At 40.7% G+C, this 17,824-nt stretch overlaps 1 protein-coding gene across 2 annotated transcripts in view; it reads left to right on the forward strand.

The window, feature by feature from the left end:
- The window catches only part of dock1 (dedicator of cytokinesis 1), an 816,280-nt gene that overhangs the window by 195,586 nt on the left and 602,870 nt on the right, over positions 1-17,824 (forward strand). For both annotated transcript variants that reach the window (XM_070876753.1, XM_070876754.1), the window contains exons 17-19: positions 847-950; positions 1,096-1,279; positions 11,766-11,863. In XM_070876753.1, coding sequence (XP_070732854.1) covers positions 847-950; positions 1,096-1,279; positions 11,766-11,863 — 386 coding nt within the window. The remainder of the gene's footprint in view (positions 1-846; positions 951-1,095; positions 1,280-11,765; positions 11,864-17,824) is intronic.

Consider the following 17,824-nt stretch of genomic DNA (forward strand, 5'->3'; position numbering starts at 1 on the left):
CTACATTGGCTCCCGGTTAAGCAACACCTCGATTTCAAAATTCCCACCCTTGGTTTCAAATCCCTCCATGGCCTCACCCCTCCCTATCTCTTTAATCTCCTTCAACCCCACAATCCAGCCCCATAATCCCCCCCCCCCCCTCCCGTCCCCGCCGAGATATCTGCGCTCCTCAAATTCTGCCCTCTCGATTGCATCCCTGATTATAATCATGCCTTCAGCTGCCTAGGCCCTAAGCTCTGGAACTCCCTCCCTAAATCTCTCTGCCTCTCTACCTCCTCCTTTAGGGCGCTCTTAAAACCTACCTTTTTGACCAAGCTTTTGGTCATATGCCCTAATTTCTCTCTACGTGGCTCGGTGTCAAATCTTTGTCTGATAATACTTCTGTGAAGCACCTTGGGACGTTTTACTACATTAAAGGCGTTATATAAATACAAGTTGTTGAAAGCAAGAATTTCTACTATTTGCTAACAGTTCTGAATACATTTCAAACATAAATGCATGATAAAATTAGAAACTCTGGACATTTTTATTTTTCCAAAAGAAGAAAAATGTTGTCTTTGGGATCAGAGATATTTCTCCATTAAATGTAGATCACATTTTCTCTGTATTTTTACATAGGCAAATTAGTTGCCTCTTTTTTTTTGTGGTACCATTCCAATGCACAAAGATAAGGCCTATGCTCAGCACACGGTAGTTCTTTCTTTAGTTGTAAAATTTATATTGTGTTCAGTGAATGTAGGGCTGGGCGTTAACTGTTTTGTTTTTGTTTAAGATAAATCTTTACTTTGGTGTTTCACATATAATAACACGGATTATTTAAAATTCTGTGCTTCCTTCTTTGTTTAGCTAAAGACAAATCTGAAAAGATATTTGCTTTGGCATTTGTGAAATTAATGAGGTATGATGGAACAACACTGAGAGATGGAGAACATGACCTAATTGTATACAAGGTATGTTGGTTTATAATGGTTTGTGTACACACATTGGCACCACTGAAGAAGCTTAAAAGCTGGATAATCTAATAGAGTTGTGCTTTTAATATGTATGTTGAAATATAAAACATTATGGAGTCTAAGGTTTTTTTCTTCTGAACAGTGGGATGCCAAAAAACTGGAAGATGCATCACCATATTTAAATCTGCCAGCAACTAAATCGGCACTTGAGGAGAAAGGCTACACAATGACTGGGAAAAATATGCACAGTTTTGGAAACTTTGCTATCAGCAAGGATTCATTTCAGATTTCCACTTTGGTCTGTTCAACAAAACTCACACAAAATGGTAAGATATTAAGAGGAGAAAAAAATGACTTGTGGGTTAATTGTGCTGTTCAGATTTGAAAGTAGTGATTTTAAAATAGATCATATTTATTGTAAGTTTTCAGCATATTGACTTTCTTCCACTATCTTTTTTTAACACCTAAAACTTTTAGTTATATTGTCTCAAGATTTTTCATTGGATTGTTGATTAATGTTATGACTGTAGATATGCACAGAGTCCAAGATTTAAATTGTATAATACTTTGGTTAGGCCACAGCTGGAGTATTGTGTGCAGTTCTGGTCGTCGTATTATAGGAAGGTCGTGATTGCACTAGAGAGGGTGCAGAGGACATTTACTAGGATGCTGCCTGGAATGGAGAATCTTAGTTATGATGACAGATTGGAGACTGGGTTTGTTCTCATTGGAACAGAGGAGGTTGAGAGGAGACCTCATTGAGGTGTACAAAATATTGAGGGGCCTGGACATAGTGGATAGTAAGGGTCTATTTCCATTGGTGGAGGGGTCTATTACGAGGGGGCATAGTTTTAAGGTGGTTGATGGAAGGTTTAGAGGGGATTTGAGAGAGGGCTTCTTTATTCAGAGGGTTGTGGGGCTCTGGAACTCGCTGCCTGAAAGAGTGGTGGATGCAGAAACCCTCACCACTTATAAGAGATGGTTGGATGGGCACTTAAAGTGCAGTAACCTGCACAGTTACAGACCTAGAGCTGGTAATTGGGATTAGACTGAATGACCTTTTGTTGGACGACACAGATATAATGGTAAGTACTGCAGGGAATCGAATACGGCCAGGGTGGTGATCTGGACTAGTTTCGATCACCTGGATGGGTCGAGAGGAATTTTCCCAGATTTTTTCTCCCTAAATTGGCCTGGGTTTTTATCTGGTTTTTGCCCCTCCCAGGAGATCACACGGCTCCGGTTGGGGTGGAGTGTAGAAGGTTTCAGTAGAAGGGGTGTCACAGTTGTGTGAGGCGGATTGGTTGGGCTGGGTGCGCTTTGCCTTTCCGTCATTGTTCATAGGTTTATATGTAACCTTTAGGGCTGCTGACCGAGGGCTGTGTGGCTCTTTGTTGGCCGGTGTGGACACGATGGGCCGGAATGGCCTCCTTCTGCGCTGTAAATTTCTATGTTTCTATTTAAACAAAAATCTCCACTGAGATTGGAGACATATTTCCAGACCCTGCTGATGCTTTTCTGGTTTGATTTAATTTTCTATGAATAAACCAAACCATTCAGTTTTATGATTTTAGTACAGAAAAAAATGTTTGTCACCAGGAGTTCAACAATAGCCCACAAACTATTTGAAAGCAGGATTTTTCTATCTAAAATGAGAATTTTCAAAACATTGTCATGAGAATTATATGAATTAAGAAATACCCTGTACTGCATAATTGGGTAGCATGTTAACATTGTAATGTACTGTACCGCAGAATGGTAAAATGAGCTTTGTGTAAACAATTCACTACATATTTAATATTGTTTGGAAGCACTGAATGGAGACAATAGTGCTTCCCCACAGACAGGGAAGAAAAATTGAAATGGCAGCTATCAGATGCTGCCAATCACTTTGTAGAAGCTTCTAATAGAACACTTTATATGAAATTATAAAGATTATAATGAAATTATAAGATGGAACACTTCAGTATTTTTAACTTGGCTGGGGCAGGTCCAATAGAGGGGATGTTCAGTTTAAAACAAAGTACTTTACTAATTTGCCAGCTAGAAATTGAAAATGTGTAGCCTCTTCTAGCTATTTGAGCACTTGAATATTTATTTATCTGCCCACAATATCTGTCAGAGTAATAAATAATATAATTTGTTTGAGATGTGTTTTGACGGTTTTAATGGAATTCACTTCTCGGAAGTGATACTGAGGAAAAATAATTTAGTTGTTATACTGAAGTGTAAAATATTTATATTGAAAAAGGTAACATCTTTACCAAGATATCCTATAATTACATTTGGATATTGATAAACCGCTTTATAGCTAATTTGTAACAATATCACTGCTCTCTGAGCAACGCTTACATAAATTATTGGAACAGATAATATTGGCTGAGATAATTTCATATAACGTGTGCAATTTGTATAATTTGGTACATTGCAATTTTGTGTCTGGGTCAAGTTAGGCTTATATTATTTTGCTTTTACTGCTGAATTTGCCATCGTTTATTGTAAGAGATTTAAAAAAGAAAATAGATTGTTCTAATTATTTCCTTCCTGATCTACAAAACACAAGAGATGTCCAATACATTGGAGAAAGAGGCATTTGTGCAGGCAATTTGAGCACAGCATAGTCTCACAGACAGCAAATATGTGGTGGTAGTGATAAAGAAAGACTTATATTTATATAGTGCATTTCACGACCACCAGACATCTCAAAGCACTTTACAGTCAATGAAGTACTTTTGAAATTGGAATGTGGGAAATGCAGCAGCTAATTTTGCGCACAGCAACTCCCACAAACAGCAACGTGATAATGAGCAGATAAACTGTTTTTGTTATGTTGATTGAGGGATAAATATTGTAACTTCCCTGCTCCTCTTTGAAATAATGCCTTGGGATCTTTTACATCCTGAGGGGGCAGACAGGACTTTGATTTGATGTCTCATCTGAAAGACGGTATCTCCGACAGTGCAGCACTCCCTCAGCACTTCACTGGAGTGTTGGCCTAGATTTATGTGCTCAAGTCCCTGGAGTGGGATTTGAACCCACAATCTTCTGACTCGGAGGCGAGTGTGCTACCCACTGAGCCACAGCTGACACATGGTGCTTCAGGGGGGAACACTGGCCGGGCTTTCTGCTCCTCTTGAAATAATGCCACGATCTTTTATGCATGCCATGGATGGGACCCTCAGTTTGGCATCTCATCTGATAGAAGGGAGCTCCATCAATGCAGCAATCCCTCAGTGTTTTATTGAAGTATTAGCCTAGATTATGTGCTCAATTCCTGGAGTTGAGACTCGAATCCACAATCTTCTAACACAGAGGTGTCAGAGAAGTTATGCTCGGTGAACTTGTGTTCGGATTTCATTTTGTATCAAAGACTCCATTTTGTAGTTGGAACATGGCTTTTTTGGAAATTTGCTGAAATAGTTAGTATCTAGAGCAAGTCCATAAGACAGCCCAACCTGCATTGCTGATACTGATTATTGACATATAAGGCTCAGATTCTTTGTGTAATCATTGATCTGTTTAACAGCTGTATATTTTTTTCTTCTGTACAAGCAAGTAGATAAAACAGTTTTTTGTGTCCTGAGTCTTTGCTGTGACATCTTAGATCAAGGTTAAGTCTGATATCTCCCTCAGTATAGATCCTTTTTGGGCATTGAGTTTTTGTCTCCTCCCATTGGCTCATTAGGTGATATTGCCCTTAAATACCTAGCTAGCTCCCAGAAGATTCTACATAACATCTGTTTTTTCTTGATATAGTATAGTTAGAAGGCTCCCTCAATGTTGCATCAACTAATTATCTTAGCTCAGCCTCAAAAGAGAACCACTACATGTGCCAGTGTTAACATTTTCCATTTTCTACATCTTTTCACCTCTGTGAGTGAAACTGCCAGTTCATGCCAACACATAGAAGCAATTTTGTGCTGTGTACTTATATCCACAAGGAGTTGGGCTAAGATTGCACAAATTATTTAAAATAGAATCTTTGGAGCCTTGTATTTGATCAATCTAGGCTGGATTTCAACCCAGATTCAAGAGGTGAAAGGCCAGCCTGTAAATCAGTGTGTCACCCAACTCCCTTAACTGCTTTTTAATGATTGTGTAGTGTTTTTATCTCGGTGATTTGAGCAAGCTTAATAAATTGACTAATTAGTGTGTTTAGTGACCTAATTCTAAATCTGGCATGAAGAGTAACTATCACGGGCAATAAATGCTGGCCGTGCCAGCGACGCCCACATCCCGGAACGAATAAAAAAAAAATCATACCTGAAGAAGAAAATACTTGACGCTAGAGGTTTATAAATGGTAGCAATGGTGGGTAGATTAAACTTTTTTTATGTTTAGGGTTTAATTATTTTATACCCTCTCTCCTTAAGGTAGCAACTTGCACTGGGGTACAGTTCCATAGGCACCACCTGTTTTCTTGTATGTTGCCCAAGTGACCATTTTTCACATTTCAGCCTGGACAGTGGGCTGATGGTCTTTCTGAAATGTTTTGACTGGCAGCTTGCTGGTCCAGGTTTGCAGTTAAATCAATGGATTCAAATTGCGACTCCTTTCTGCAATGTGCTGTTGAGCAAGGCCACGGAGACCACCTATCTGTGCCTTTCACTCACACTCGTTACCTATTGGCATGCAACCTCCCTGGCAGCTGTGACAGGTGTTTGGAGGGGGAGGTGAGCAGCCTTAACATTGCCAATCACCCCAGTATCCCTCCTGCTGTCATTTGCGGAAAAGTGGACAAAAAACAAATGGAACAGGTTTTGAATAAAATTAAACAGACAAAAGCGAATTTGAAGCTAAAAGTGCATTAAGTGACCAGCAATCTAGCTCATCCTCCTCGCAGCCCCTTGATAACCTCCTCATGCCCCCCAATTTTGGAACCACTGCCCTTCAGGATCTGAGGCGAAAAACAATTTAGCAAGAGGGATATGAAATAGGAATAAATCTAATGGATGTTATTAACGAGGACAGTGAAAGTAGGGAGTGTAGGGACAAATAAAATCCTAAGAAAATGAGTAGTGCCTTTTATTTTAAAAAAAGCATTCAATGATTAAAAAGCATATATTATAATGCACAGGGTGTGGGAAATAAACTGAGGGAACAGGAAACAGTTATTTTACAGGAAGATAACAGAAACCTGACTGCAAACTGTACAAAAGTGAAAAATAATTGTATCAGCATATCATATATTTAAGAGGGTTCCAAACGGCAAAACAGGAGAGGGAAAGGCAATATTGATTAAATAGGGAACACATGCTATGGAGAGCTTTGTTCTGATAAGGGGCCGGAAATTGGGTGATTTTGCGACCGGTTTTTGGTGCTATTTCACCTTTTTTGGCAAAAATCTGGTCGGAAAATTCGGTAATGTTTTTCGGCGGCAGTTTTCAAATACCGCTGGAGAGAGGAGGGCCGCCGTGCAAGACTCGAAATATCGCTTTCGCCAAAAATTTGCCGCTCTCTGCACCTGTATTTTGTGCGAAAAATGCCGACATGTAAAAAGCTGCATTGCAGCCCTTGGAGCAGCGGGAAGTATGAAAGCCTGCAAAAAAGGTAAGTTAAAGTTTCAATTTTTAAATTCTTTTGCAGCAATTCGATAGATAAGTGTCTTGTAAATGTTTTGTGAATTTTTTTGTTTGTTTTTTCCAATTTATTTTTAGGTGTTTTTCCGACCTCCCCAAGGCCAAACTCGCAGCAGTATCGGCCTTGGACTAAAGTTGGTGAGGATCGTGGTTTGTGCTGCGAATCCTCGTGCAATGCCGATTTTTTTTTTACCGCTGCGCAAATTAAAGGCTGAATTTCAGACCTGATGGCGATAGCGAAGGGATAACGGAAATTTTGGCGAATAAAAACCGTTATCGCTGAGAACCAAATTTCTAGCCCAAGGAATTGGTACAGAGTCAGTATGGTTGGATCTCAAAGATAAGATAAGCCTTGTTACATTTGTAGGGGTATTTTATAGGCCTTCAATTGTAGGAAGGAAATGGAAGTCAGGTTAAGGAAACGAGGAGGGAATGGAAGTCAGGTTAGAGAAATGAGGAGGAATAACAAAATTATTGTGGGAGATTTTGCTATCCATTTATTGATTGGGCCAAAAATGCTTATAATTTAAAAACCTGAGTTTTGAATCTTTTTAACTTCTGGTCCTAAGACTCCGAGAGTACCCTCTCAATGTAACTGTGCCTGAAGTTGAGGAAATTGCTCACAATATTGTAAATGTGAGCTCACCAGTAAGTTATGTAGTGTTAAAATTGGCTGTTTCAGCTTTTAATTGAAGTTGTCAAGTCATATCCCAGTGCTTGATTTGTCTTGTCAACAAGCTTACGTTGAGTGGGGACTTGCAATGATTGCTAGTATAATTGTCTTAGCATTCCCAGCTTAGATAGGGGTTCTTTTCCTTATTATCTGTGATTTCTCTTCTCGTCCTGCCGCAACCATAATGGTTGAAGATCTGCCAAGATTCCTTGCCTGGGCTCACAGATGAAGTAACTATTTGGATGGCACTTATGGAACAACAAGGACACCTTCAGGAGCTGAAGGAAGAAAAGAGAGAAGAAATAAAATCAGCTTTTTGATATTTCAAAGTGAAAGCTGCAGAATTGTGGAACATATCTTAAGTTAAAATATTATCTGAGTTAATGTATAAAGAAAATCCATCTCCTCTAATTATTATATGGTTCAGAAGTAATGTGAGTTCTGATTGTTAACTTTTGTGTGGATACATGTCCAAAGTACTGATATAAATTGAATTTGATGGTATAACATCCCTCTCTATGCAGAATCCTCTTCTACTGTGGAAAATTTCAAAGTCATGTTGAAATTCTGATTTGTGTTAAAAGCAGTGCAGTGACTCTTGGAGAGTTTCCTTTGTTGTACCAGAAAAATCCAAATCTTACTCTTAAACTTTTTGTTCAGAGATTATGGCAGTTACTGCCAAAACTTAAAAAGCTTTTCAGTGATTAATATCACAGAACTGGCTTCAGAAATTATATTACAGTATTAATCTTGTTTTTTTTAGTTGCTGATGTCATAAAGGGACCTTTAGGGAAGAGTTACCATAATAAAACTTTATATTGAGTTTGAAATTGATTTAGTTAAAGCCGAAACTAGGATCTTAAATCTAAACAAAGCAAACTATATAGGTATGATGGGCGCGTTGGCTAAGGTAGATTGGAAAGCTACATTAAAAGGTATGACAGTTGACGAGCAATGGCTAGCATTTAAAGAATTAATACATAATTTACAACAAATATACATTCCGTTAAGGCAGAAAAACCGCACAGGATAAGTGGTCCAACCATGGCTAACGAGAAGTTAAAGATAGTATTAGATCAAAGGTAGAGGCTTATAATGTTGCAAAAAGAGCAGTAAGCCTGAGGATTGGGAGGATTTTAGAATGCAGCAAAGGAGGACCAAGAAATTGATACGGAAAGAGAAAAAAAGAATGAGAGTAAATTAGCAAGAGACATAAAAACAGATTGTGAACGTTTCTATAAGTATGTAAATAGGAAGTGATTAGTAAAAGTAAACGTGGGCCCATTAGAGGCAGAGACAGGAGAAATTATAATGGCCAATAAGGAAATGGCAGAGACATTAAACACTACTTTTTATCTGTCTTCACAGTAGAAGAAACATAAAGATTCTGGAAATAATGGGGAACAAGGATCGAGAGATTGAGGAACTGAAAGAAATCAGTATAAGTAAAGACAAAGTATTGGAGAAATTAATGGGACTAAGTGGCGACAAATCCCCTAGACCTGAGGACCTGCATCCTAGGGTTTTAAAAGAGGTAGCTCTAGAGATAGTGGATGCACTGATATTAATCTTCCAGAATTCCTTAGATTCCAGAACAAGTCCCCAAGGATTGGAAAGTAGCAAACATAACCCTACTATTTCAGAAAGGAGGAAGAGAAAAAAATGGGGTACTATAGGCCAGTTAGCCTGACATTAGAAGGCAAAATGCTAGAATCTATTATTAGGGATGTGGTAACAGGGCACTTGGAAAATCATAATATGATTAGACAGAGTCAACATGGGTTTTATGAAAGGGAAATCGTGTTTGACAAATTTATTAGAGTTTTTTGAAGTTGTTACTAATAGGATGGATAAGGGTGAACCAGTGGATGTACAGGTGCAGGGTCGAAAATCCAGAACGTTCCGGACTCCGGGATGATCCGCTGCAGGGTCGTCCAGAATCTGCAAAATGTTCCGGAATCCGGACACCCTGCCAAGTTGTTATCACTGCCAGCCGGGCCCAGGGAAAAGTCAAAAAATGAAATCCAACTACAGTAACAAAAATTGCAAGAATAAAAACTCCAATCCAGGCCAGGTCTTCTCAGTCACCGCACCGCTGCTCCTGGGTCTGCAAGTGTCCCTATGGCCAGAACCAATTCTGCACAGCACACAAGTCCCCGGCCAGAACCAACCAAGCTCCGCACACAAGTCCGCGGCCAAAATCAAACTCTGCACAGCACACAAGTCCCTTCAGTCAGAACCAACTCTGCACAGCATACATGTCCCCGGCCAGAACCAACCAAGCTCCGCGTGCAAGTCCCCAGCTAAAATCAAACTCTGCACAGCACATTGCAGCTCCCCAAAGCAGCAACTGTGCCATTGGATCGCAACGCCCCATGACCCCGAGCGAAGCTGACCCGACCAGATTTCGATTTTAAGTTTGCACACCGTATCTGTAATAAAAAAATACCTGTACTGCACATGCACTTTTAAATTCAGCATTTAAAAAATATTTTAGTGGCATTAAACATTATAGGGCTACCCCACCTGGCCCACCTACATCCCATGATAGCACCCAACCTGACTCAATCGTGTTTAAACATCTACACAGGTAAAGATTATGAATTTGTGTTGTGTCATTGCAAACATGTGAAAAAGGCCACAGATACCCCAGTGGATTCAAATAAAGGAAAGAGGAAGCATAGTTCACTTTCAATTGCCAAGAAAATGGAGATACTCCAGAGATTAGATAGAGGTGCTTCAGTGAGAAGATTGAGTGAGGAGTATGGCGTTGGGACTCTCCACCATCTATGATAACAGAAAGAAACAGCTCATGAAGTTTTATGCGGAAAGTGATGTTCATAAGGAAATGATTAAGTGAAAAAGCAGAGATGTGATGATGTGGATCGAGCAGTGATGGAATCTGGCACCAAGCTTAGGGTCTACAGGGCTGTAGTGATACCCGTCCTCCTGTATGGGCATGCTATCCCCCAGATTAAATAGAGCTGGAGCACCGGGCCCTGGAACATCATTGGCCGCCCGACCTGTGTGAGAACACCACCGCAGGTCGGGGCTATAAATAGAGCTGGAGCGCCGGGCCCTGGAACATCGTGGGTGAAGGTGTGGCGAATGAGGAGAGCCGTGGGCCCAGTGGCAGCACGGCCAGCCCACACTGCGATATGGGTATGCACTAGGTTCGTGCAGCAGAGCAGGTCTCCAGTCGTCCTGGTTCAACCCTTGCCACTGGATAAAGGCCGAACTCTGCCGAGCCCGTGTGGTGGCTGATGTGCAACGGTCACCACACATTAAAAAAATCCACGCACAGGCATCTTCCACCCCCTGAATTGGAGTTCAGGACTGGAACATCGGGTCCTTCCTTGAAACATCTGTGAACTCGTGGAAGCAAGTCATCCTGGTTTGAGGGAGCGCCTATGATGATGACCACATAACAAAAGATTTCTTCCTTTTAAAATCCTATCATTAAGTGCTTTGGGAATTACAAATATGAACAATATGGATGCACAGAATAAACCTATTTTATGGAATAAATGAGGATGGAAAAAGCAGTACTAAATATGTGATGAAAGAAATTGAGACGTAGAACCAGTTTGTTTATCAGGGGTTTGGTCATCTCAAGATTGCTTTGCTGTATATTAGTGAGTGGGTGGCTTTGATAGACATTGCTCGTTCACTTCTGGGACCAGAGCTAAAATCAAGTTCAGATTGATGGATAAAGGTCTCTCTCTGCTGGCTGATGTCAATTCAGTGTCTAGTGGGCTTGCAGCACAAAACAAACTCTTAATTGGGACAAAATTAGCAATGCCATTCAGAGGAGCCTCAGGAAATGGAAATTAGCAAGATAATTGTTTCTTTGAACAGACACTGGAGGTCTATACAGGGGACAAAATTCACTCCAAATCTGCTTATAATGTCTGTCTGGCTTGATGCAGCTTATCTAAAGATGATGACGTTTCTAGCTCAACTTCTATTATGGCACTGAAGCTAAACATAACACTGAAGCTAAACATAACACTTTTACAATATCACACTAAGTACACATTCTTTCAATGTTTGTTACAGTCTTCCCACTTAAATGTTGAGCTTTGATTTCATAAACTGAAGTAAAGATCAGAATCCCATTTTAACCTTTCAATCCCAAATGTCTCAAAATACTCATCAGTAGATGGTTCAAATGAAACTGTCTTTGGAAATCTAAAATGAAACTGGATTACTTACTATCTCTGTTTTATTTCACAATGAATATTTTCCTAAGCCCACTAACTTAAGGTTATTTTGTTGTAATGGCTTAAGCTTAGTATTCATTAAAAACCCAGCAAAAGTGAATCATTTAATTATTCTGTGTGAAAAAACATTTGGCATTTTAAATTGCATTGATTTTGTCTACAATGGATCATTGTGCCCAAAACAAATTACTCGTAACCGCCACATGAAATGTAGTAGTAAAATGAAGCTGTAGCTGCATGCAACTTCCTTTGTGCTGTTTTATTCTTTGGGGCTAGTTTGGCTTTTTAACTTAACATTGATCAATAAAGAAGTTATATATGTCTGGTCTGTTTACAGTGGACCTCCTGGGACTTTTGAAATGGCGGTCGAACACAAATTTGCTGCAGCAGAATTTGAGACAGCTGATGAAAGTGGATGGAGAAGAGGTTGTTAAGGTAATTAGCTTCGTTTTTTTATATTGAAGTACGATATCTGTCTATCAAGTTGCCCAAACTTGTGCAAGCCTGAAAAAGACATGCGTGGATCTGTGAAAATAATTTAAGATAACAGGAAGCTATTTTAAATATTGCTAAGGTTATCCACAACACTTTCAGAAGGTTCAGTGGTAGCACTCTCTCTTAATCAGAACGTAGACTCCCACTCTAGAGACTTAAGCACATAATTCAGACCAACACTTCAGTGCAGTACTGAGGGAGTACTGCAGTATGAGTACTACAGTGAATCTACAGTATGCTGTGCATCCTGCAATAGTCTTGATGGAATAGTATAGTATTTGGGAGCTGTGTTTCATATATAACTAGCAGACCTTCCATAATGTTGCTCATCCTGAATCATGCTGTTGCAAAGAGAGTGGGATGTGAGCGTGTGCATTTAAGTGAAATAATTTACAAAGAAGTTTATAAGATATCTCCCCATTGACGATGACGCAATTGTATTTAATTCATTTCTGGGAAATATATTCTTTTTATTCACTATAAGCTAAAAAAATACAATAAATCTATCCTACTGTGTAAGATGTGGCCTTTTATTGCAAGTACTAAGAAATATATAAAACTTTACAAAAGATTCAACTACATTGCAGATTTTCTCCTGTATCATTTTTCTCTGAAACTGTACTTCATGTTACTAAAATATTGGGCTCAATTTTCCCCAAAGCCTTTTTTTTGCCGTACTTGAAGAGTTACGCCCGTTTTTTTTGGACCCAAGTACGCTAAAAATTTTTTTTCTAAGTTTCCCAGTTGGATTTCTTCATTTTGGCGCAATCTAACCTGTTTTGGGGGTGGAGTCTTGATCTGTGCCAAAAGGATCAGGTTGCCATGGTAACCAGGGACACAATGCGAGCTGAGGCTGGAAAGTGAAACATACAGCCAGTTCCCAACACATTAAAGCACATTGCATTAACTTAAAAACACATTGCCTCAACTTACCTCCAATTATTAAAGTTCCTCCCCTCCCGATGCTGGTGCCGATCTCCGCCCCTATCCCAGGCCGAACGGCCTCCCGGTCTGCTTCCACCCCCCCCCCCCCCCCCCCCGCTCGCTCCAAATGCCTTGCCGGTCTGCTTCCCTAGCTCGCCCCAATTTCTCCCCCCCCCCCCCCCGAGTGCCTTGCTGATGCCTGTCCCGCTCCCCCGCCCTTAGCCCTGGCTGAAGAGCTTGCCGTTCAGCTTCTCTAGCCCGCCATGAGCCCCTTGCAGGTGCCGGTACAGCACCCACAGCTTCCCCGCCCGCGTCGCGCCCCGAGTGCCTTGCCGGTCCCGCTCCCCAGTCCCTTGCCGGTGCCGATCCCGCTCCCCCGCCTGACCCTAGCCCCGAGTGCTTTTCCAGTTCCTTTCTCCCCCCCCCCCCCCCCACCCCAGACCCAAATGCCTTGCCGGTCCTGCTCCTATCCTAGGCCGAGTGGCCTCCCGGTCCGCTCCCCCGCCCCTATCCCAGGCCGAATGGCCTCCTCCCTCCCGGTCCCCGCACCTAACTAAACCCAAAAGGCTTCCCCTCACAAACCCCCATCTCTCCACCTCCCCCCTCTTCGACCCCTCCCCCCGCCTGCCTCTCTCTCCCCTTTCCCTTACCTGCTGCTGCTGTCCGGGCATCTGCTGCACTTACCTGCGCCGATTTCCTTACCTGCACCGATTTCTTTAACTCTCCAGAAGGTTTTTCTGCAGAGGTCACATACGCTGGCCTAAGAAGGACTGGAGTAACTCTCAGCTGACCAAACTTGCCTAAATGGCCAGAATTGGCTCGGGTGGCAGGTTACACCCCCTTTGGCTGGAAAAAAAAAGTACCTAAAAAAATCGTAACTAACTGAGTTACGCTGGTGCAAATTGATCGGGGAAACTGGTCTTTTAACAGGTCAAAAAAAGCGGCAGCTCCAAAAAAACAGCGCAAATCACTGGGGAAAATAGAGCCTTAAACATGCATGTTTAAATAAGAACTTTCAGAATTTCCCTTCTTGCTTAAATAATGATACAGTCCCTCTAGACGTTGCCATTTGTTTATATGAGCAATTATTAATTTTGAGTTTGGACTATAAATATTAAGAAGGCAGTCATTGTCACTATTTAAAAAAACTACAGAATGTAAAGAGCTGCTCCGAGTTATCCCTCACCCACTGATTTACACTCTAGAATTTGTTCTTTATTCTCTTTCTGCTCTTCTGATCTTTGTGCGAAGTTTCCTTAGGGCCAGCGGCGAATGCCTTTACTTTGCCACTGACTGCAATTTCCAGGCCAACTTTGCCTTCAGAGCATGGAAGTATTTTTCTCTCAAATTATCTTCCAGTTTTCAGTTTTTCTTGTCAGATCTGTTGTTAACCACAAAAATCTATCGCTAGTTAATGAATAGAGGAGTTACATTTCATTACATGTACATTCTGGCAAAATATCGTAGCTAATCTCTGTATCTACTGAAACCATGCTAAATTGATCAGTTGATTAGTGGTCACATAAATAAAATGAAGATGACAGCATTTGCAGTTGAGAAAATCTACATCTCCAGCATGAAAAATCTGCTAGTTTCTTACTACAGGGTATTTCATATTTTTCATTTGCTACTCATTCCTTGGATTTCTTGCATTTCAATTAATATTTTTGCTGATGTAAGACCGTCTGTTATTTGTTCTAGGTGTTTTATTGCCTGTGTTAAAATTCCTCATATATTTTGAATATTCTCAGCAACTTTATCCGAGTTACCTGCTATTTCTTCTCTGGCATGTTTTTTTCTATAACCTGAGAACAGTATGGTCCAAAAATGATCTATCCCTAGCCCCTAACTTCCTTGCTGTTTAATAATTTCCTAAATGGAAATGCTGGACTATAAAGCATATATCCTGCTCTCACTCATTTCAGTTGTAGTTTTGGCTCCTTTTCGTCTACATAATTGTATATCTTAAATCTGTGTCCTCTGGTTATCAACTCTCCTGCCAGTGAAAACAGTTTCTCCCTATCTACTCTATCAAAACTCTTCATAATTTTTAACACTTCTATTAAATCTCTCCATAACTGCTCTCAGGAGAACAATCCTAGCTTCTCAAGTCTCTCTACATAACCGAAGGCCCTCATCCCTGATGCCATTCTAGCAAATCTCCTCTGCACCCTTTCCCAAGGATGTCACATCCTTCCTATAGTGTGGTGCCCAGAATTGGGCACAATACTCCAACTGAGGCATGACCAGTGATTTATAAAGGTTCAGCATAACTTCCTTGCTTGTGTATCTTATGCCTCTATCTATAAAGTCCGGGATCCCATGTCCCTTTTTAACAGTCTTATTGAATTGTCTTCCCACCTTCAAAGATTTGTGAACCCCAGGCCTCTCTGTTCCTGCATCCCCTCTCTAATTGTATCATTTAGTTTATATTGCCTGATCTCATTCTTTCTTACAAAATCCATCACTTCATACTTCTCTACATTAAATTTCAGTTGCTGCGTCAGATTTCCAATTTTTGCAATTTTTGTTTTTATAGATATTCACAGTACCTGCTTTGTATTTCTTCTGATATTGTGTAACTTTTAGAGGCATTGCACCTGGTCCAAACTCATCAAGTGCTCATCATGATTCACTTGAAAGGTGTCATACTAATAAAATGTTTGAACTTGATCCTTCCATAGCAAAGCTTGAGCCTTGGCCTTCCAAGAGAAATTCTCTAGTTCCAGGTCAAATGCCTTCAGGAGAGATTGCTAAAAACAAATTGTACCAGTTAATCAATGTACTCCATTGATTCAGGAAAGGGTTGTTATGGTTCAGGCATTTTCTTAACACTTTAGTCTTGTTCATACCAATGAAACTCGATCTCCCATGATCTGAACCTGCACCATGTATGAGTTAATATGCCCAGATTTAACAATTCACTGGAGAGGATGTGCAATGCCCATTGTGTTCTCCAGTCTCTCCCAAAAAGTGAAAAATACCAGGCTAGCAAACTAATACATCCAGGCTAAAACCACTAGATTTATTTAGAGGTTAATTAATAAACAACAGTTAATAATGAAAATAGACACTGAATGAAAATTAATAACATTAAAAGTTGTTCATAAGAGAAATTAAAAGACTATTTTTAGAATGCACTTTTCTGGCAAAATGCCGTAGATTTGGGTGTATGTCAAGAGGGAGTCTGGGTGAACATTTGCATATGCATGCACTTCTTGCTGTCATGATTCTTGTTCATGCTGTTATGTCAACATTTAACATTAAAGCTCTGTTTGTAAACATGTGGATGGAAATATTTGGCTATAATGGTGTGGTTGCAGAATCTTGCTAGTAGGTGATGCTGTGAAGTAAATTTCTGAAGTCTCCGATTCCAGGTACCATCTTGTATATTAAAAAAATATTATATTCAGCAACTGACTGGGCAACACTATGGGCAATTTACTTCGAGTGTATTAAAACTCATATAGCATCCACTGCTAGTATCACATTTACTTCCTATAACATTTTCTGTCACGCCATTTCCACCATGTCATTTCTGTTACACAGTCACTTTTTCTGCCACGATTATAGTTACTATTCAGTTTTTTAACCTTAGTCCTCCAATCTTGATCGTCAGTATAGTCTGAGACTTCCCAGCTCCATCTTACATTTCACATAGGTAGTGCTGTGGCGTCACATACAGTACAGCTTCTAAAATCAGGCCTGTAGCCTACTACCTCTTATCTGCCATACCCCCACTCCCCCATTCTGCTGTCACCCACCCTGTTCTGAGACTTTAGAAATGCATTTCACAGTGTTACCTACTACATTCCTGCTGTTGTCAGAATCTGGTTTAAAGTTTATTAACCATCTTCTGTGCTTTTAAAATTGTGCAGTAAATGTTTAAAGAACTAGAAGCTGGTTGGCGGCAATGGCGAGGGATGCAGCTTTTCCCGTGATAAGGGCAGGATTCCCAAAAGTGAATGCATTTTAAATAATAGAGGCTTGCTCAAAGTGTTAAGGATACCTCTATTTAAAATATATACCAAGCAGTATCTATTTTAAGTAATACAAGTTTCCACACTCTGCTGTCCCTTGTTGCTCCTGCCCCACACCAAGAACCAAACATTTCCTCCTGCTCCCTGCAGCAACCTCTCTGTGCTAATATTCTGCCCATCCTAAGTACCTGAAGATTCCCTCCCTGCTGCTCCCACGCCACCTTCCCTACTACCGACCCATCCCGAGAAAATCCCTGTCATCGCAGTTTTGTCAGGAGCTCTCTACAATCCGCTTCATTATTCTCACCTACACTGAGGATTTCGCTCCCTGTCGTTCCACACCTTGCAGCAGCTCCCCAATACTGCTTATATCTAAAGTTCACCTTCCCATTCCTGCCACATGTGGCAGCCTTTGCTCGTTCTCCCATCCCTGGGTCTAGTCTCTGACGTGTATCCAATTCCAGGCACCACACTCCAGAAGACACTTTTCTCTTCCTTCTGCCATGAATCCCACATCCAGGAGCTGATGGCTTCATTATTTTTACATAGGGGTCAGGGGTGAATGCACTGGACAGGTGGGGATAAAATAACAGCCATGCTACACAGCTGCGGGCATTGTGTGGTGGGAGAAATGGGGGTAGCGCAGGTTGGATTGTACTAGAGCTGGGATGGGGATGATGTGGATTGGGCAGCCCAGCAAGACTTGAGGGTCAGGCGCAAAGTGGCAGACTTGGAGTTGGAGCAGACTGAATGCGGTTTGAACTTAACCAATTAAAAAAGAATCATTTATGATTTATAGCCTGACCTGTAATTGACCCATTCATTTCAAGAATGCAGAACAATTTCTTCTTGAGGCTTTAAAGAGCCACATGCCTACACTTTAACAGCAGAATAATACATTGAGCTTACAATGTATCAAGTTCCTGTTCTTCATAAAACATTGTACCCTCTGATTATAACTGTCAGTGATGTTATGGAAGATTTGATAGTATAATAA

This window comes from Pristiophorus japonicus, chromosome 3, assembly GCF_044704955.1.
Source record: "Pristiophorus japonicus isolate sPriJap1 chromosome 3, sPriJap1.hap1, whole genome shotgun sequence".
NCBI classification, from domain to species: Eukaryota; Metazoa; Chordata; class Chondrichthyes; family Pristiophoridae; genus Pristiophorus; species Pristiophorus japonicus.